The 22700-nt window shown below is 37.3% G+C and overlaps 1 protein-coding gene across 1 annotated transcript in view; it reads left to right on the top strand.

The window, feature by feature from the left end:
- Positions 1-5607: 5607 nt before the first annotated feature.
- Positions 5608-22700, top strand: part of LOC122618021 (protein argonaute-3-like) — a 29633-nt gene continuing 12540 nt past the window's right edge. The window contains exons 1-4 of the mRNA XM_043794142.1: positions 5608-5630; positions 9694-10078; positions 11463-12874; positions 19078-19261. Of these exons, the coding sequence (XP_043650077.1) occupies positions 9697-10078; positions 11463-12874; positions 19078-19261 (1978 nt within the window). The 5' untranslated portion in view covers positions 5608-5630; positions 9694-9696. The remainder of the gene's footprint in view (positions 5631-9693; positions 10079-11462; positions 12875-19077; positions 19262-22700) is intronic.

Genomic DNA, 22700 nt, shown 5'->3' with positions numbered 1-22700 from the left:
ATGAACGTCGAGATCTCAGGAACTACAAAAGCTAGAAAGTTGAGACTAGGCATACAGACTCCAGGGACATAGACGCAGCGCAAGTTTGTCGATTCATGTTGCCACGCCCACTCGAACGCCCACAAACCGCCTAAAACTGCCACGTCCACACTTTTGAAAAATGTTGCGATATTTTTTCATTTTTGTATTAGTGTTGTAAATTTCTAACGATTTGCCAAAAAACTTTTTGCCACGCCCACTCTAACGCCCACAAACCGCCCAAAGCTGCCACGCCCACACTTTTGAAAAATGTTTTTTTATTTTTGTATTAGTTTTATAAATTTCTATCGATTTGCAAAACAACTTTTTGCCACGCCCACTCTAACGCCCACAAACCACCCAAAGCTGCCACTTTTGAAAAATGTTTTCATATTTTTTCATTTTTGTATTAGTTTTGTAAATTTCTATCGATTTGCCAAAAAAAATTTTGCCACGCCCACAAACCGCCAAAATCTGTCAGTGCTGAAGACTCTCCTTCGCATTTCCACTAGCTGAGTAACGGGTATCAGATAGTCGGGAAACTCGACTATAGCGTTCTCTCTTGTTTATATTTGCGATTACTTTTAATATTTTGACACAACAAAAAAATGTGAAAGTCAAAAAAATTCAGACTTTTTAACAGTTTTACAAGCACTACAGAGTGAACAATGTAAAAAGCACACACAATGGTGAACAGTTTTACAAGCACTGTATTTGCACGAGGCAAACAAAATGGACACACAATAGCAATGATGTGTGTGTGTTTATGCCCAAAGTCAAAACGACACGAATTTGGCGGTGGGCAAAGAAGAAACCGAAACCGGGGGCGAGCGAAAGGGGTTAGACTGCCGCTCCGCGTGAATGCTTATGTGCGTACGTAAAGAAACCGAAAATGAAACAAGAGCAAAAGAGACGGGTGCAACTGCCGCTAAGCGAGTTTGCTTACGGTAAATAAGAAGTAGATGGGGGCGAAAAAGTAAAGCCACTAATGTACACAACAAAATTAATTTAACTGTTTTTGAGTTCACGATAAAAAAATTGTACCGATCACGTCGGTAAGTTCACTGACTTGGAGAATTTTAAAAACGATCAAATTAATATTTCAGTTATTATTTCCGTTTTGATTTCAGTTTACATTTTTCACTATATGTATATCTTGCCACACAGGGCTGTAACTTTGGAGGTGAAATAATTAAGTGTTTTCAGCGAGATTATTTTAAGCAATAATGGATACTTGTATTTTAACGATTTTCAGCGACTGCATTTACATACTTTATAAAAACGTCGGCAGTGCCCGTACCGAACCGATTGAAAGTAAAAGTGTATCACAGCAGTACCGGTGTGATCAACACTTACTTTGTAACTGACATTGCTATGCAGAAGGCAAATGAGCGAGAAACACAGCACAAAGGGGAATGGAAAATCTATTGCTGCACAGACCAATGTACAAGATAAAATAAATAAAAACAAATAAAATAAATAAAAACAAATAAAATAAATCAAATTTATGATGATCTACTGCTGGCTGCGTGTTGCATAACTAAACAATATACATTTATATATGTATATATATACATGAATATACATCTACATATATACATCGCTTGTAGATCTTAACTAATTTATTATCATATCCAAGACCTGGTATCCTGGGATTTTGCGCAGGATTGGTGTTATGCTCCTCTCGACACTTTACCTTGGACCGAAGTCCTTGGTTTTAAGACGGTCGTCACCCGAGTATGAGACTGAAATCCTGACTGAGAATAGACCTCCCGAGAACGGCTTCCTGAGAATTGAACTTCCGAGAATGATTTCCCGAGAATTGTTTATAGGGGGGCTGAGATCTTTTTATACCGGCTTAGAGCTTTCTCTGGACTACTCCGTTCATCGGTCTATAGGCCGTGTTACCACCAATGGGTTATATTTCCATATTTCCCCAATTTTAGGAGTCAATACCCTGTTGATGAAATGTGCCCGTTACTGAAGTAGAATTTCCATGTGAAGGATCGCGGCTGCTTGACTGGTCATCGGAAACACGTTTATTGTCAAAATGCATTTTCTTTGTTGCATTTCGTCTGTCTCAACGAGATAGTTATTCCCATTTCGATTCTGGCAGGTTTTATATGTGAATCTGTAAAGTCTTATGATCTTACAAATAGGGTGTACGTAACAAAATATATAAAAAACTAGAGAGAACGCTATAGTCGAGTTCCCCGACTATCTGATACCCGTTACTCAGCTATTCGAAGTGCGAAGGAGAGTCTTCAGCATATACAGTTTTTGGCGGTTTTGTGGGCGTGGCAAAAAGTTTTTTGGCAAATCGATAGAAATTTACAAGACTAATACCAAAATGAAAAAATATCAAAACATTTTTCAAAAGTGTGGGCGTGGCAGCTTTGGGCGGTTTGTGGGCGTTAGAGAGGGCGTGGCAAAAAGTTTGTTGGCAAATCGTTAGAAATTTACAAGACTAATACAAAAATGAAAAAATATCGCAACATTTTTCAAAAGTGTGGACGTGGCAGTTTTAGGCGGTTTGTGGGCGTTCGAGTGGGCGTGGCAACATGAATCGACAAACTTGCGCTGCGTCTATGTCCCTGGAGTCTGTATGCCTAGTCTCAACTTTCTAGCTTTTGTAGTTCCTGAGATCTCGACGTTCATACGGACAGACGGACAGACGGACGGACAGACGGACAGACGGACGGACAGACGGACATGGCCAGATCGACTCGGCTACTGATCCTGTAGGTATTGCATTACGTATTATTTTGTTAAATCCCTTAATGACCATCGTATCGTATGATTTCCCTTCAGAAATTAATTATTTTATCATGTAATGTTTAAGTGCAATGCTTTGCACGTCCCCTATTAATAATTTGTTTATGATATGTTTTCAAAAATAATGTTGGAAATGGGAATACAAATATCAAGTTTTATAACGCATATCAAATATTAAAAAAAAAATGTTGTCGCACGAAAAACAAATGATAAAAAATAAAGTCAATTTTTTTATATTCGAACACGGTAAGCACACAGATTTTCGGCATTTCGTAATAACTTTACCGCAACCTTAATTTCTTCGATCGAGAAAATATACGCTGGTGGTGCTATTATTTTTCTGCATCTGTATACGAACAACAAACGATCGCACTCCCCTTTCAAAATGGTGGCCAGTCGACAATTTTCCGGATCTTTTCCGGGCACGCATTTACTAATCTCGATTCGCAAGAAATTATATTTTCCGTGGCTTAGCTTTAAACGAAGGCGTGCACCAAGTGATCCAAAGGGTCTACGACCGTGCGAGAGTGCAAACCAATGTGGATTTCAAAGCAGAGACGGATAATAGCCCATCCAACAGGCGATCAAAGGTCGCTGGCGTCGAGGTCGGCGTAACATGTAAAATGATTTTTCGGTCAAAGCTTTCGTCCATTTCGACCTACCAGTAGCCGCTGTGATAACCAGTGGGCGCCATGAATCGTCGTCAAGATGACATCTATCCTCGGTTGTGAGTAAGTATTCTTTACGGTGACATCGTTTATACCGGTGATAACCACGGGCTGGAGCAAAAATTGGCGGATACATTTGAGGGGTAATTCGATGACTTCGACTCCATCTGGAAGAAGACTCCGTCGGGCGTCGAGCTGCTTAAGGGCACCTTCTATCCGAGGTGGGGCAAAGCATCAAGATTTTGCAATTGAATTTGGACACCCAGGTATGTGCGGTGAATAACTAAGGATAATCTATATCGCATATACTTAATTGCGTTTGGGGCCACCCGATACACGCAAGGGCGTCCGTACGGGGGTGTGCCGTAATAAAAGCGCAAAAAATAAAAAAACAAGAGAATCGTTATGATACTCGTTACTCAGCTGGTGTAAGTGCGAACAAGATATTTCAGCACCGACAGTTTTTGAAGGTCGACAGAAATTTACAAGACTAACCAAAATGTGAAAAAATATCAACACATTTTTTAAAAGAGTGGGCGGTTTGTGGGCGTGGCAAAAAGATTTTTGCAAATCGATAGAAACTTAAACTAAAAAGTTTCTAAAAACAAAATGAAAAATTATCAAGATAGACTCGGCTATTGATCCTTATCCAGAATATATATAATTTATATGTTCGGAAACGCTTCCTTCTGCCTGTTATATACTTTTTAACGAATATAGTATACCCTTTTACTGTTTACTTTTTTCCGCTTTCGTTTCTGGTGAGAGACGATCGAGGAGAGTGGCTGGACCTGAGCTGGTCGCAAATGAAATACCAATGTTTTGCCGTCCCATGTCATCCGATAGGCTTACGTTGATTCAAGGGTACTCGACGAAATTCGGAGCGGCCGCGTAGGAAAGACCGCGTCCCCGGACGAAGACGCGAGGTACGAAGAGCCTCGCTGCGGAAGCCGGAACCTAGGCCGAGGGAGCCCGTACAGTTTTTATATATAATTATTGTAACCCAGAAATTGAATGAATAAACTGCGTCTATATTTAAGCCTAGTTAAGGTAAACTCTGCGCATTATCACTGGGACTCGGGTCGGGAATTCCTCTCTAGCACCACTGTCCTGAAAGAAAGAAATTTCCTGGACGACCCTGGCCAGCCCTGACTACCCGAGGCACGGCTGAACGTCACAAAATAATGGTATGACTACAATGAAGTCCACCTCTTTAAATGTTTGTTTTCATAAACCGTAAGCAGCAAAACCGACACATTAAAATTATCGCTCACCGTTGACTTCAGACAAATTCTACATCTACAATTACACTAACTTTCGGTTTGGCCGGCTGCTCAACTTTACTATTTTAACCAATATCTCAACCATATCTCAAACAATATATGCAAAATCAAACCCATTTTTATGGTGTAAAAGAGTTTACTTGATCAGTTGAAAGAATTTAACAAGTAGAAGAATGCGTGGTCCATCTGTCCGTATGAACGTTGTGTTCAGGAACCCTAAAAGCTAGAAAGTTGAGATTAGACAGGCTGGTTCCAGTCACGTCTACGCTGCGCAACTTTGTTTTAAGCAGTTTTCACGCCTACTTTAACGAAAACTATACTTTTATTTTTTTTGTGTCAATTTATTTCACTGTGTCAACATTATATTAAAATACGTTTCTGACACTTCTACTTGCTGAGTAACGCAGATAGTCGAGGAAATCGACTATATCCCTCGGACTTGAAAAATGGAAAGGGCTCTAAATTCCTGACAATACGAACTATCCAGAGTTCAGGCCTTTTTTCACTTCGGTGTCTATCGGATACTCAAGTTGACAGATTGGCATTGAGTACTGTTCAAGTTGACCTAAAAATTGTGATCGATATCACAAAAATCGTTGATTTTGCAAATGCCCCCTGCAAAATATATAATGTGTTTAGTTTCTTGCTGTGGTTCTTAAATCTTAAAGGAACTGGAGAGTCAAAATATTTCGTACGTACTCCCAATATATATACACATTTTTCGCTATTAAGCTTTATGAAATTACTATGGCGCTTATACTTTTGACAGCATTCTGCTGTTCGCTTTGCAATTAACATAAATCCCGCAGTTCATACCAATTTTATTTGGCTACCCAATTTTGCATAAACACAAGGTGCGCTAGTTCAGTTGTACTTCAGTAGCCAGGTAACAGACTAATCGTTTATTTGTTTAGTGATTTGTGATGTGATCGATAAACTGAATTTTTACGAAATTTAAAGTAATTTGAGTGAAAAATTAAATGAAATTGTCGTAACTTTTAAGTCCTGGAGATCGTGGAGATTTCTACTTTTGAATTTTTCATTTGAATTTAACTGTTGTGGGAAAGAATTTCGGCTGTCTCTGGAAACAGCAGCGTGCGGACGGTCATCAGAAAAACATCGGGCTCGATCGCCTCCTAAGACTGTTGGCTCATAATATGAAAATAAAATCAGCCATGCATCGAACATACGTTGCACTATGGGAAAAAATACACACTTTTTCTGGCCAAATCCCATTTTCTGAAAATCGGAATATTACAAAAATATTAAATGCTCGCATTCATAATCCACCAATCTTTAGTGCTGCATACTAGAAATTTAAATAGATGGCGCCACAACAAAGGAATCAGCTGCTAAATAAAGCTGCTGCGCGTACTACCTGCTACGTTAAGTTTTTTCTCCTTTACAAAAGATCTAATATCTTTGGAGACAAAGCGTTAATTCCCATTCTGTAAAAAGTATTTTAGCCAGTGTGCTTTCTATTAAAAGCTTGTCACTGATAATAGAAACAAATAACTAGTGTTGTAACCGTATAGGGTCGGAATTTCTTCTACCTGTTACATACTTTTTAACGAACCTAGTATACACCTTTACTAAGAGGTATAAAAATACATATTTATAAAATATATATAAAATGTAGCAACGTGTTAAATATATAAATTGACCTTTCATGGGACACGACCCTGAGGTAATAAAAAAAACTTTTTTTACAAAAATGAAAGCTGTAACCTAAAAAAATTGTTTAAGGATTTTTTAAGTCATATCGCAACGGACATCGTTGTGCCACAATTTTAGTTTGAAATCAAGAAGACAAATATTTTTTACTCGGGATGGTTTTTTGTCACAAAATTCGTTGTAATTCGTTGTCAAAAAGGGTCTAAAAATATTATGATTTTAAAAACCGTAGTATATATAAAACAAATTTGTATGCTCTTTAAAATGAATCTTAGATGATGAAATTCCCTTCAGTATTTTTATACCCGTTTATCGTAGAGTAAAAGGGTATACTAGATTCGTTGAAAAGTATGTAACAGGCAGAAGGAAGCGTTTCCGACCATATAAAGTATATATATTCTTGATCAGGATCAATGGCCGAGTCGATCTGGCCATGTCCGTCTGTCCGTCCGTCTGTCTGTCCGTATGAACATCGAGATCTCAGGAACTACAAAAGGTAGAAAGTTGAGACTAAGCATACAGACTCCAGAGACATAGACGCAGCGCAAGTTTGTCGATTCATGTTGCCACGCCCACAAACCGCCCAAAATTGCCACGCCCATACTTTTAAAAAATGTTTTGATATCTTTTTGTTTTTGTATTAGTCTTCTAAATTTCTATCGATTTGCCAAAAAACTTTTTGGAACGCCCACTCTAACGCCCACAAACCGCCAAAATCTGTCAGTGCTGAAGACACTCCTTCGCACTTCCCCTAGCTGAGTAACGGGTATCAGATAGTCGGGGAACTCGACTATAGTGTTCTCTCTTGTTTTTTATTATCACTTACACAATTTTGAAAAACATGGTTTCGAGAAAATGTCGTTTAAAATTTACGGTCAGGAAAAATACTCGCTCGGCGCACTACCATTTCGAGAATTAGCTTTTAAAACATTTACACGAGGTTGCTATATACAGCTGCGAAAAATAAAATAGCAGCACTTGCCCAGTAAAACTTTGAATAAGTCTCCTACCTACAATTTAGTGTTTAAAATGAGCTGAAATACCTTTTTAGAAAGGTTAAACAATTCACTTTTTAGGAAATAAAAAATAATTACAATTGTTTTATTTATTCTTATCTTAAATAAGAAACTTTGTTAAGAACGACAAAATTAGGCGAAAAATAATATAGCAGCACTTTATGAAAAATGCTTAAATTTTCAATTTTAAACTTGATAGTAAAAAATTCACTAATATCAAATGCTAAAACTACACCCATTCCACTTATTTAATATTTGGTAGTGTATCCCTTACTACCAAAAACAGGAGCGCAACGTTTTGGCATGGAATCAACTAGGTCCTGGCACCGTTTCAGGGATATTTTGCTCCAGGACTCCTTAATTATACCAAAAGTTATTCGATGTTAGTTGGCATTGAAGCTAAAAGTGCTTTTCTCATATCTGTCCAAGATATTTTGATGGGATTACGGCCTGGGGACTGTGCAGGCCTATCCAAAACAGGAACAGTTTTATTTTGGGACGAATCCTTGGCTTTCCTGCTGGTCTACTTGGGATCATAGTCTTGTTAATTGTATTCGGCAAAGGGTAGCATAATCGTCACAAAAATATCCACAAACACATGTTGATCCATGATGGTTTTTAACCATGGTATATTATGGTATAGCCCCAACTACATAGTACGAGAAACAAGCCCATACCAATATACAGGATCCTTCGTGTTTAATTGCTTCTACTGTGTAATTTGGCTTATATTCGGTGTTCCTAGGGCGCCTTACATACGATCAAGATCCATTGCCCCCAAAAAAAAAACCACCTTGCTCTCATCTGACCATAAGAAGTGCCTCCATTTTTCGCAAGATCAATTTTAATGTTCCTTGACGAACTTAATGCGCTTGGGTATGTGTCTCCCATTTAAAAGAGGGACTTTCCTTGGACTACAGCCTTTTAATCCATGTTCCCTTAGACACGTGTGAACAGTTTGCACTGTTGCGGATATGTTGAAATCCTTTTTCAGTTCGGTAGCAGCTTTAAATGGATCCTTCGTGCTCTCGGGCACTAGCCTTTTAAAGAGATGGGTGCCCAATGATTGTTTTCTCCCACGTTTTTCGGGATTCTCGATCTATCATTTTGTTTTAGCATTGAAGGATTAGACCAATATTTCAGAGTGATTTTCCTTCAGAAATTGTTTTTTTTATCATGTCACGTTTATCTGAAGTGCAATGCTTTCCTCGTCCCATTTTAATCATTTTTTTTAAGGTATGTTTCAAAAATAATGTTGGAAATAGGAATACAAATGTCAAGTTTTATAACCAAAACAAACCGCCGACATGTATTGAATATTTGAAAAAATCGATAGTGCTGCTATTTTTGTTTTCGCCTCATTTTAGACCTTGCCGCCCAAAAAAAATGATAACAAATAAACGTATGGACAATTCAATTTTTTTTTTTCATTTTTGGATAGAAAAACAAGAGAGAACGCTATAGTCGAGTTCCCCGACTATCTGATACCCGTTACTCAGATGGTGAAAGTGCGCAGGAGAGTCTTCAACACTGACAGTTTTTGCGGTTTGTGGGCGTGGCAAGAAGTTTTTTGGCAAACCGATAGAAATTAAGGAGACTAACACAAAACTAAAAAAATAACCAAACATTTTTCAAAAGTGTGGGCGTGGCAGTTTTAGGCGGTTTGTGGTCGTTAGAGTGGGCGTGGCAACATGCGCTGCTTCTATGTCTCTGGAGTGTGCGTGCTGAATCTCAACTTTCTAGCTTTTATAGTTCCTGAGATCTCGACGTTCATACGGACAGACAGACGGACATAGCCAGATCGACTCGGCTATTGATCCTGATCAAGAATATATATACTTTATATGGTCGGAAACGCTTCCTTCTGCCTGTTACATACTTTTCAACGAATCTAGAATACCCTTTTACTCTACGAGTAACGGGTATAAATATCTAGCTTAATACGAAAAATCAGAATTTTGTACTATGCGGTACCGATAGTTAATTTATTTGATCGAGAATAAAATTAGTTATGGTGCTGCTATTATTTTTTTCGCAACTGTATATACATATATATTTTTAAGTGCCTAAAGGTAGTTCCCCCTAAGGTGATACTCTTAAGTCGAGATAGATTCAATCGACAACACATTAAAACACTGTTTTATATACACATCCTTGCTGAATTATTATTTCTAAAGTTAGGGCTTGTCATAAAACGCTCATTGCCGATATATACTCTTTTGACATTCTAAAACATTAATTTTTATTTGTGTTTTTCAGATCATGTCTGGAAGAGGAAACTTGTTGAGTTTATTTAATAAAAATGCTCGCAATATGGAAATATCAAATTCAAGTGAAGAATTTGAAATCGATAGTGGCTTGGACTTTGAAAATTCTGAACCAAGTGGGGAATGTTTTCTATCAGGCCATAATATTGAAACTGATCTTATAACCACTCTTCAACATGTAAACATTTCGGTCGGTCGGGGCCGTGCTAAGCTTATACACACTTTAAAAAAAGATGGCCATACATCAAAACAATTGATAACAACTGAATTGTTAAACTCAAAGGAAAACATTATCGATAAGTCAAAGGAGTCCGAAATGGAAGCAATTGCTTCAAAAAATGGATTATTTTTTCCAGATTTAGTTCACGGATCAAAAGGTACATTCCAAAAAAGAACATAAGAAGAGCATAAACATTTTACATTAAAATAATAACTTTTCATTGATATTTCTTGGTTTTAAAATATAAATATCGAAATATTATATTTTCTAAATTAAAAAACATTGACAAGTAAAACAAGAGAGAACGCTATAGTCGAGTTCCCCGACTATCTGATACCCGTTACTCAGCTATTCGAAGTGCAAAGGAGAGTCTTCAGCATATACAGTTTTTGGCGGTTTTGTGGGCGTTAGAGTGGGCGTGGCAAAAAGTTTTTTGGCAAATCGATAGAAATTTACAAGACTAATACAAAAATGAAAAAATATCAAAACATTTTTCAAAAGTGTGGGCGTGGCAGCTTTGGGCGGTTTGTGGGCGTTAGAGAAGGCGTGGCAAAAAGTTTTTTGGCAAATCGTTAGAAATTTACAAGACTAATACAAAAATGAAAAAATATCGAAACATTTTTCAAAAGTGTGGACGTGGCAGTTTTAGGCGGTTTGTGGGCGATAGAGTGGGCGTGGCAACATGAATCGACAAACTTGCGCTGCGTCTATGTCCCTGGAGTCTGTATGCTTAATCTAAACTTTCTAACTTTTGTAGTTCCTGAGATCTCGACGTTCATACGGACAGACGGACTGACGGACGGACAGACGGACATGGCCAGATCGACTCGGCTACTGATCCTGATCAAGAATATATATACTTTATATGGTCGGAAACACTTCCTTCTGCCTGTTACATACTTTTCAACGAATCTAGTATACCCTTTTACTCTACGAGTAACGGGTATAAAAAGAAGAGACCGCGTTCCTTGGATACCCGCTAGACTCTTGGTGATAGCTCTCTACGCATCCCTGACTGCGTTTCCATTTATGGTAATTTGTGTAATAAGGCATAACGATTGACAAAAACATTTACAAGTAAAACAAGAGAGAACGCTATAGTCGAGTTCCCCGATTATCTCATACCCGTTTCTCAGCTAGTGGAAGTGCGAAGGAGAGACTTCAATACTGACAGTTTTTGGCGGTTTTTGGGCGTGGCAAAAATTGTTTTGTGCAAATCGAGAGAAAATTACCAGACTAGCAACCAAATGAAGAAATATCAACATATTTTTTAAAAGTGTGGGCGTGGCAGTTTTGAGCGATTTGTGGGCGTTAGGGTGCGTCTATGTCCCTGGAGTCTGCAAGCTGAATCTCTTTCTGGCTTATATAGTTCCTGAGATCTCGACGTTCATACGGACGGACGGACGGACGGACAGACGGAAATGGCCAGATCGAAAATGCTTTTTTCAACATACTTTTTACTCTACAAGGGGGCTTAATTCGCTTATTTATCCGTACATTATGTTTATACATAAAAATAATGAATTAAATCTATTTTTCAGGTTCATCTGTTAATATTTATTGTAATTACTTAAAACTAACAGCGGATGTATCCAAGGGAGTTTTTAATTACGAAGTCCGTTTTTTTCCTCCCATTGATTCGGTTCATTTAAGAATTAAATATTTAAACGAACATAAGGATAAGCTCGGAGGAACCAAAACATTTGACGGCACAACTCTATATTTACCTATTTTATTGCCAAATAAGATGACCGTATTTGTTTCAAAAGCCGAAGATGCAGAGTTACAGATTCGCATTTTATTCAAAAAAAAAGAGGATATGAGGAACTGCACGAAATTATATAATATTTTATTCGATAGAGTTATGAAAACATTAAATTATGTTAAATTTGATCGCAAGCACTTTGATCCTTCGCGACCAAAAATAGTACCACTGGCAAAGTTAGAAGTTTGGCCTGGATATGTTACAGCCGTTGACGAATATAAAGGTGGTTTAATGCTATGCTGCGACGTATCGCATCGTATACTTTGTCGAAAAACTGTTCTGGAAATGTTGGTCGATCTTTATCAGCAAAATGTAGAGCACTACCAAGAATCCGCTAGAAAAATGTTGGTTGGAAATATTGTGTTAACTAGGTATAACAATCGTACGTATAAAATAAATGAGATTTGTTTTGACCAAAATCCAAAAAGTCAGTTTCAAATTAAAACTGTCTGCACAAGTTACGTTGAATATTATAAACAATATCACAACATAAACATAAAAGACGTCAATCAACCATTGCTTCATAGTATAAAAAAATCAAGAATAACTCCAGCCGAAAAAGAAAATGTTCAGTTTTGTTTAATTCCAGAATTATGTTATCTTACTGGGCTGCGGGACGAAGTACGGTCAGATAACAAGCTTATGCGCGAGATTGCTACATTTACAAGAGTTTCGCCAAATCAACGACAAACGGCGTTAAATAAGTTTTACGAAAATGTTTCAAGGACACCCGCCGCACAAGATGTTCTAAATAGCTGGGGACTCTCATTAACGAATAATTCCAACAAGATAGCTGGACGTCAAATGGACATAGAGCAGATATGTTTTTCAAAAACGACAGTGTCGGCCGGAAAAACTGCAGAGTTCTCAAAATATGCTGTGAGCAATGAAATGTTGGAAGTAGTTCATCTGAGTAAATGGATTATTATACATTTAAGAAATGATATGCGAGCTGCAAATAACTTGCTCGACAACATGAAGCAAAGTTGTAAATCACTTGGTATGAAAATTTCTAACCCAACAATGATTTCTTTGGATCATGACCGGATAGATGCTTACATTCAAGCACTGCGGCGAAATATAACAACGAATTCGCAAATAGTCGTATGTATTTGTCATAACACTAGAGATGATCGTTATTCTGCAATAAAAAAAATATGTTGCTCGGAAATTCCCATACCATCACAGGTAAATTGTTTTAATACTTATTACTTAAGAATTTAGTATGCACTAAAAGTTGTGTCTAACATAAATAAGATATAACTGCAAATGTGATAGTTTTATACACACATATATGTAAATGTATTGTGAAATGTCCATGTTTTACAATAGGTTTAACCTTTAAAAGTTGAATTTAAAAAAACTTAACAACTTTTACAAAACTTTTTTAAACTGAAAAGTTTTTAATATTTTGTCATTTTTTTATATGTATTTTTAAATTTTTTCTCGATTTGCAAAAAAAATTTATTTCACGCCCACAAGTAGGACAAAACTAGCACGCCAACATTTTTTTTTTTTTTTAAACTGTGGCACATAGTTGAAAAGTGGACCTTCTAGTCACCCTGGTGGCATCGACGTGGCATACCATCATCCTATTATTGGTCAATGCTCTGCGGTGATGGATTTGCTCAGTTGCGACAAAGGATGAGATAAATTTGAGGAAATGAGGAAAGTAGCTGGGGCAGACCCACGAGAAATACACTTCCATCCTCGCACCAGCCGTTTAGATTTATCCGCTAGTTTCGTTATTGGCGAATAACGAAACGTTTCAAAGCTCAGCCCACCCCTAAATCGGCTACCAAAAACCCGTCAGGTTGCTGGAGTCGCACCAGCGCGGAAAAGCCGAAAGGTTTTCCCTTTCAAATGAGCCTACCTGTTAGTGCTGTAACTCTGGAAGAAGTGAAAGAACTTATAGCAAATCTTTCACCCAAGAAAGGCCCTGGTGCAGATCTTTTAGACAACAAAATCATTGCTCCCAGATCAATCATTAAAGTTTCTGGTACAACAGCATTCTTGATCTTCGGTACTTTCCGAAAGCCTGCAAGTTGCTTACCCCTGAGCTACTAAATAGAGTATTCAAATTTGCTCTAGTGGCTATGGAAAAGAAAGAGTATGACGTAGCCGCCTTTCTTGACATACAACATGCATTAGACAAAGTATGGCACTCTGGGCTCCTGCACAAAGCAAAGAGGTTATTTCCTCCGCAGCTGTATTTGGTTATTAAACAGTTATTATAACGTCTCTGCTAATGGATTCACATCGGCAACGAAAACAACTGCAGCTGGAGTTCCCCAAGGAATCGTCCTATGCCCTACCCTATAGTCGGGATTTGATTTGGACATGCCTACTCACACACCAGTGACAGAAGTGGACGATACTGCTGTGCTAACGAAAAGCAAGTATTTTTACTGCCTCGTATGATCTACAGGAATACTTGGATGCATTTCAGCAATGGGATGAGAACTAGAACGTGCGAGTTAACGTTGAGATGTCAATGTGAGGTGAGATGCCAATGTGACTTTCACAAACCGAACAGGTAGTTGTCCTCAATAGGAAGCGTACCTTCAGCAGGCACATTACAAATATTCAACAACCGTTTAGAACCAAGGTAGCTAGAATGTCTTGGCTCATTGCACCACGCAACAAACTATCGCTTGACTGCTAATGAATATTGACCCCCAGCCTGTTCTACGGTCTGCCCGTATACGGCGTTGCTGCAAAGAGACCCCTAAATAAGATCCGGGTTCTACAGGCGAAGACTCTAAGAAGGATTTCTGGGGCTTCTTGGTACATGAGAACCGGGACATCAAACGCGATCTTAAGGTACCCAAGCTTGGAGTCAAGCTCAAAAACATCGCTGAAAAATACATGGAACGGCTTAATGCACACCCAAACAGCCTGGCCAGAAAGCTAGGAACCGCAGCTGCAGCCAATGCTGACAATGCTAGAGTCAGAAGAAGACTTAAACGACACCACCCTCTTGATATCGCCGATCGGGTTTGGACATAGAAAGACTTACTATATATTTATAATAATTCTCCCCAGTTCTACTAGGAAATTAAGTTGCCACATTGGTAACAGTGCGTTAATCAATAAAAACTTGTTTATATTGTTAATATACAAAAAAAAGTAATCGATAATGCGATGAGGGCACCTGTAAATAGTTTTGTTTCCAATGATTCCGTAGTTACGCGTCTATTATTAATGAAAAACATGGAGTATTTGGCCCATATATCGCTTAGCTCTGACTTATCGCTATCAATTAAATCTATGTTTATATTTCGCATATAAGGTGGATTATTAAATGTATCATAAATTACCGATAATATTATTAACTGTTGCTACGCCCTTCGTACATTATATTACGATTTGTACATTGCCACATTTGAAACACATGATTATTCTCTTATCAACGTTAATCTGCTGTTACTATGGCCTGGTCGAGTCTCGTTTCTGTCTTCTGCTTTTTTGTGGCTTGTGTTCTCCGCAATTATAGCATATAATCGGAGTGTGCATTTAAAACCTTTTTATCAGGACCCTGCTCCGTTCAAATTGAGTGCATGTACCAGGACCAATGTCATCGGATGTTATCGGTCAATAGAGTTGTAACCAATCAGCTGGAGTAGGAGGAGAGACATTTATTGGGGTTTTGGCCATGTTCAGCAACAGTGCAGCCGGTGTCGCATTGCCTACCTTGAATAGTGCCCAGCCCATTCCATGCAATCAAGTTCAAGCTAGCCACTGTGGAGCAATACCGAGCCGTGATTTTCTGAGCTTCATCACCAAGGTTGCACCTACTTGTGCATGCTCACATAGAATAAAGTTTGCGTCAGTAGCTTTGGGGTTAAACCGGCGTGGACTGTCTTACTTTAATAGGTTCGTAAAAAACGATACTAGAAAAGTTAACGAGCAGCAGCGCAGCGAGCAATAATAATCTTTGTCGACGAAGGTGGCCTGTTCACTCTGGAGTTTGATTTTTTGAACTGCCTTCCATTCCTCAGCTTACTGTTCTCTGCCTATCATTGTCCAAAGCTCGGCAGGGATTTCGATCCCTTCCACACCGCTATTTCCTTCAAAGATCTTTTCTCTCCTTATTATTCTGTTGAACTTCATTTATTTTCAACTTAGCAATACACATTGAATTACATTTTTTTTTACCTTAATATAACTGTAATCTATTTATTGAATCTTATTAATTAGTGCACACAGCACAGTATGAATGCTCAATAATCATCTTAAGTCATCCGTTATTAAATAACAACCTGGCCAGATGAGTTTGATTCTTTATAATTTTTGGTTATTTTGGTTTGTTTAGAATTGAAAATAAATATTAAATTAATGTTTTAACGTCATGCATCTAGGAATTGTATTAAGTGCCCCCAGTGGATTACCAATAGGCAAGATCAAGATTATGGTAAAATCTAAAAATGAGAGGATAGGCCACATTTGACCTCAGGAAGCTATCGAAGCCCGTTGAGGTGGACGAATGAAAAAAGATATTATTTCTATCCAAAATTGAAAAAAAAAATTTGAATTGTCCATACCTTTATTTTTTGTTTTGGTGAAAAGCACATGGTTATAAAACTTGACATTTGTATTCCTATTTCCAACATTATTTTTGAAACATACCTTAAAAAAAGCGATTAAAATGGGACGAGGAAAGCACTGCACTTCAGATAAACGTGACATGATAAAAAAAACAATTTCTGAAGGAAAATCACTCTGAAATATTGGTCTAATCCTTCAATGCTAAAACAAAATGATAGATCGAGAATCCCGAAAAACGTGGGAGAAAACAATCATTGGGCACCCATCTCTTTAAAAGGCTAGTGCCCGAGAGCACGAAGGATCCATTTAAAGCTGCTACCGAACTGAAAAAGGATTTCAACATATCCGCAACAGTGCAAACTGTTCACACGTGTCTAAGGGAACATGGATTAAAAGGCTGTAGTCCAAGGAAAGTCCCTCTTTTAAATGGGAGACACATACCCAAGCGCATTAAGTTCGTCAAGGAACATTTAAATTGGGGCTTGCGAAAAATGGAGGAACTTCTTATGGTTACATGAGAGCAAGGTGGTTTTTTTTGGTGGCAATAGATCTGGATCGTATGTAAGGCGCCCTAGAAACACCGAATATAAGCCAAATTACACAGAAGAAGCAATTAAACACGAAGGATCCTGTATAATGGTATGGGTTTGATTTTCGTACTATGTAGTTGGGGCTATACCATAATCTACCATGGTTAAAAACATCATGGATCAACATGTGTTTGTGGATATTTTGGTGACGACAATGCTACCCTTTGCCGAATACAATTAACAAGACTATGATCCCAAGTAGACCAGCAGGAATGCCAAAGATTCGTCCCAAAATAAATCTGTTCCTGTTTTGGATTGGCCTGCACAGTCCCCAGGCCGTAATCCCATCAAAAATTCTTGGACAGATATAAGAAAAGCAGTTATAACTTCAAAGCCAACTAACATCGAATAACTTTTTGTATAAAACGGTGCCAGGACCTAGTTCATTCCATGCTAAAACGTTGCGCTCCTGTTTTTGGTAATAAATATTCCAAATATTAAATTAGTGCGATGGGTGTAGTTTTAGCACGCAAACATTTGATAGTTTAACATTGAAAATTTAAGCATTTTTCATGAAGTGCTGCTATTTGCTATTTTATTTTTCGCCTAATTTTGTCGTTCTTAACAAAGTGTCTTATTTAAGATAAGAATAAATAAAACAATTGTAATTATTTTTTATTTCCTAAAAAGTGAATTGTTTAACCTTTCTAAAAAGGTATTTCAGCTCCTTTTAAACACTAAATTGTAGGTAGGAGACTTATTCAAAGCTTTACTGGGCAAGTGCTGCAAGTTTTACTGGGCAAGGTTATTTTTCGCAGCTGTGCATATGTAAAGCGTGAAAAATTTAAAGTACTGTAAAAGTAATAATAAAAGAAGAGAGAACTCTATAATTGAGTTCACCGACTTAGGGGAAATTTCAACACTGACCGTTTTTGGTGTAGAAAGAAATTTACAAGACTAACAAAGATGTGAAGAAATATAAAAACTTTTTTCAAAGGTATGGGAGTGGCAGTTTGGGGCGGTTTGTGGGCGTGGCAAAAAGTATTTTTGGCAAATCAATAGAAATTTATTAGACTAATAAAAAACAAGAGAGAACGCTATAGTCGAGTTCCCCGACTATCTGATACCCGTTACTCAGCTAGTGAAAGTGCGAACGAGACTTCAGCACTGACAGTTTTTGGCGGTTTGTGGGCGCTAGAGTGGGCGTGGCAAAAAGTTTTTTGGCAAATCGATAGAAATTTACAAGACTAATACAAAAATGAAAAAATATCAAAACATTTTTCAAAAGTGTGGGCGTAGCAGCTTTGGGCGGTTTGTGGGCGTTAGAGTGGGCGTGGCAAAAAGTTTTTTGGCAAATCGTTAGAAATTTGTAAGACTAATACAAAAATGAAAAAATATCAAAACATTTTTCAAAAGAGTGGGCGTGGCAGTTTTGCGCGGTTTGTGGGCGTTACAGTGGGCGTGGCAACATGAATCGACAAACTTGCGCTGCGTCTATGTCTCAGGAGTCAGTATGCTTAATCTCAACTTTCTACCTTTTGTAGTTCCTGAGATCTCGACGTTCATACGGACAGACAGACGGACGGACAGACGGACATGGCCAGATCGACTCGGCTATTGATCCTGATCAAGGATATATATACTTTATATGGTCGGAAACGCTTCCTTCTGCCTGTTACATACTTTTCAACGAATCTAGTACACCCTTTTACTCTACGAGTAACGGGTATAAATATCAAAACCTTTTTCAAAAGAATGAGCGTGGCAGTTTTGGGCGGTTTGTGGGCGTTAGAGGGGGCGTGGCAACTTGCGCTGCGTCTATATCACTGGATTCTGAATGCTGAATCTAGTTCTAGTTTTTACAGTTCCTGAGATCTTCACGTTCATACGGACGGGTATAAAAATCGATATAAATTAAAAATAAATCACAATTGAATGTAGAACTTTTTGTACGTTTTTAGGGACATTTTTCTGTAATTTAAAAGGTATTTACATGTATTTTACACAGGAATTCTGGAGGAAAGCGTAAGGAACACGCGAGGAATTCGCTGGATAAAATTTGGGGTTTCCTCTAGAATTTGTCGGTAATAACCTTGTCTTTTTTTTCGATATTTCCCAGAAATACACGTTTTTCCAATGTGTCCAGAATTTTCATTTATGCACCCAAATTAACATAATATTTTGAAATCATCAAATTTTATTTTTAGTGATGTACTATGCCGTTCCTATATTAAATTAAATTAGTACAGTAAAATGCTAAAGTATTTAAACACCAGTGGACATTTTTTTTAAAGCTCCTAAATTTATTTTCAGGTTATAAATGCTACAACTTTACTAAATGATTCAAAAATTCGTTCCGTTGTTCAAAAAATTGTGCTACAGATGAACTGTAAAATTGGAGGCTCATTATGGACGGTAAAAATTCCATTTAAAAATGTAATGGTTTGCGGAATAGACTCATATCATGACCCATCTAATCGGGGCAAGTCAGTTGCTGGTAAGTGTATTTGATCTTTTTATATATATACATATAGTATAATGTTTAACGTAACACTGAGCCGAATTAATGGCCCGCTGACTAAAGACAACGCTAAGAATATGAAATAAAAAGATCGAAGAAAAGTATTTTCCAAGACTTTATTCATTAACTCTCAGCTCAAGACTAATTCAGGTGATAAAAAATATTTCTTATGAGGACCTTAGTTTACATTTATTTGGGATGGGAGCAAGCTCTCCCGCTTGTGGTAGTATGTGTTTGTATACAGTAACAAATGAGTGTATGTAGGGAGAGCGGCATCGCTTACTCCGGGTGCGAGTGTTTATATCGTGGGATCTGCATATTCAGCATATTCTCATGTACTGGCTATGTGAATATGTCACTATATTAAATTTGGAATTCGTGGGATCTGATATTCAGCATATTCTTAAATGCTGGCTATGTGAATATGTCACTTCCCTCCCTTTAAAAGGGTTGCCTATGCTTGGGCTGCAATTTCAGGGTACAATGCGGGCAACTGTATTTGTGGCGGTTCTATTTCTTGTTGTGGTTCTTGATTATTTTTTGCTTGTTTTCTGAATTTTGTATATAAAACAGTTAGTGGATTTAGTGTAAAAATTTTTGATAGGACAAGAAAAATTATAAGAACAATAACTAAAATTATTATAGTTGCATAAAATGTGGTATTATTTTCTGAAATTAATTTTAAAATGTCATTATGTTCTACTATCTTAATTTTGGTCACATTAATTGGTAAATACAATGGAGTTAAATCAAATTCTGGACTTAACGAATTTTCGCTAAAATAACATTTCCAATCTTAACTTTACATTGTTTTATTATTATAATTTTGTTTCCATTTATTTTAATATCGCCATTTAGTTCTTGACAATTTTGTGCGATTTTAGTTTCCGTTTGATTCCATGTACATACACTGACGAGCAAAACTGTAACACGAGTTGTATATTCTAACTTCAACGGTCAGTATCTTCTCTCCTATTTTATGTACGATAATATTCTTAGTCTTGTTTTGTTGCTACTATATTTGACTATCGCTTGTGAAAATATGAAGCGATTTGATAATCTGGAATAAATATGCCGAAGCAAAATGTAAAAGAAGTCAAATGTTACAGTTTTGCACTGGGGTGATATATTAAACGAAAATTTTTTTTTTAATTATTTTAATAATGAGTCCACAGCCCTTTTTATTTTTTAGCTCCGTTATGCGATTTGGCATACTTTGGGTATACCGTAGCACCATTTCAGGACGAATAGCGTACCAGAGGTCCTTTGTTCTTTCCCACAGCTCCATCATTCTACTTGGAGGGCCTGCATATTTTGCCAGTTGGGATTTTACATGGCTCCACAAATTTTCTATGGGATACATATCAGGAGATTGCGGTGGCCACTTCAGCGATTGAAAATTTTGCTTTTCCATCCAATTGTTGACCAAAATCGATGTGTGTTTGGGATCCTTGTCTTGCTGAAATATGCATTTTTTAGCAGCAATACCCATATTTTGAATTACTTTTGGAAGATTTTGTTGCAAAATGTTTAAGTAATGTTCCTTCCGCATTATACCTTCAATTAACACCAAGGGACCAACTCCGTTTTTGTGTATACAGCCCCAAACCATTATGGATCCGCCACCTTGCTTCACGGTTTGCTTCACGTTACTTGGTGACTGGACTGTGGGATCTCTAGTCCAATACCAAGAGCGTCCATCTGACTCGAAACGATTAATTTTGGTTTCATCTGACCATATAACCTGAAAATCCAAATTTTTGTGATTGTTTTAACTTATTGGTATTGGTATTATATTTGGTTCAACGTATTGAATTATTTCTTTCGAGAGAGTTGGTATAAAATTACAAATGGGACTCTTGCGCTTAATTATGTTTTTAATGCATTCATTATTAACTTCTATTTTATCTTGATTATAAATTTTATTCTCATCTTCAAAATATGATTGTTGATCTGAATGGTCTAACTGATACCCATTATGGTCGGGATATGGAATTATTTTAATGGTGTTAAAGATTTTGTGGTTAATAGGAATATGTGAAATGAGTAATAGTTCGTTATTTGTTTTATCAATCCAAGTTGATGTTTTGATTCAAAGTATATTCTGGCTGTTAATGCTTTCTAACTTGTCGTAATTGAGTAATTTTGGGTTAAAAAGACCAAGACGTGAAAGTTGCATGCCCATTTCTATGTCTTCTATGTATTCAATAAATTGCGTGAGCTCATAGACGAGTGTGTCAATATTATTGCGATTATTTTCGTAGTTGGTGAGTTTCTGCAGTCCTTCATTCACAAATTTTACGAAATCATTTAATTTATGAACTTGAATTGAATTTTCTGCAATTAGATCTATTTTTTGTTTGTTAATTTTTACTCTATCATTTTCATCAAGTGTGCCAAAAAGAAAGTTAAACAAGAGAGAACGCTATAGTCGAGTTCCCCGACTATCTGATACCCGTTACTCAGATGGTGAAAGTGCGCAGAACACACAACACTCACAGTTTTTGCGGTTTGTGGGCGTTAAAGTGGGCGTGGCAAAAAGTTTTTTGGCAAATCGATAGAATTTTACAAGACTAATACAAAAATGAAAAAATATCAAAACATTTTTCAAAAGTGTGGGCGTGGCAGCTTTTGGCGGTTTGTGGGCGTTAGGGTGGGCGTGGCAAATATTTTTTTGGCAAACCGATAGAAATTAAGGAGACTAACACAAAAATGAAAAAATATCGAAACATTTTTCAAAAGTGTGGGCGTGGCAGTTTTAGGCGATTTGTGGGCGTTAGAGTGGGCGTGGCAACATGAATCGACAAACTTGCGCTGCTTCTATGCCTCTGGAGTCTGCATGCAGAATCTCAACTTTGTAGCTTTTGTAGTTCCTGAGATCTCGACGTTCATACGGACGGACAGACGGACGGACAGACGGACATGGCCAGATCGACTCGGCTATTGATCCTGATCAAGAATATATATACTTTATATGGTCGGAAACGCTTCCTTCTGCCTGTTACATACTTTTCAACGAATCTAGTATACCCTTTTACTCTACGAGTAACGGGTATAATAAAAGATGAACCAAATAGTCCACGTTTTTGCCTAATTTGTTGATGAATAGTTAAACCATTTAATTCTTTCAATAGTTTGTTGTACAAATATTTCATTTTAGGTGAGTCTGATATTTTGTTACCAAAAGATTTTGTGATTGCATTGATTTCCGTTAAGTTAATTCTTAGACAGTGATGTTCATATGCTAGCGGTATTTAAATTGGATTACTTGAAAAGAGTAAATAGCCAAGGTCGGAATCTGGTTTGGTTATTTGAATTTGTTGAGTATGGCCCGTGGTGAATAATAGAAGCAACATCATTATACACAAGGATCCTGTGGAGGTTAAACGGTATTAGTTTTTTTTTGTTTCTTAAA

This window comes from Drosophila teissieri, chromosome 3L (genome assembly GCF_016746235.2).
Source record: "Drosophila teissieri strain GT53w chromosome 3L, Prin_Dtei_1.1, whole genome shotgun sequence".
Classification (NCBI taxonomy): domain Eukaryota; kingdom Metazoa; phylum Arthropoda; class Insecta; order Diptera; family Drosophilidae; genus Drosophila; species Drosophila teissieri.
The sequence above is the reverse complement of the archived record's forward strand: the minus strand, read 5'-3'. Positions and strand labels throughout refer to the sequence as shown.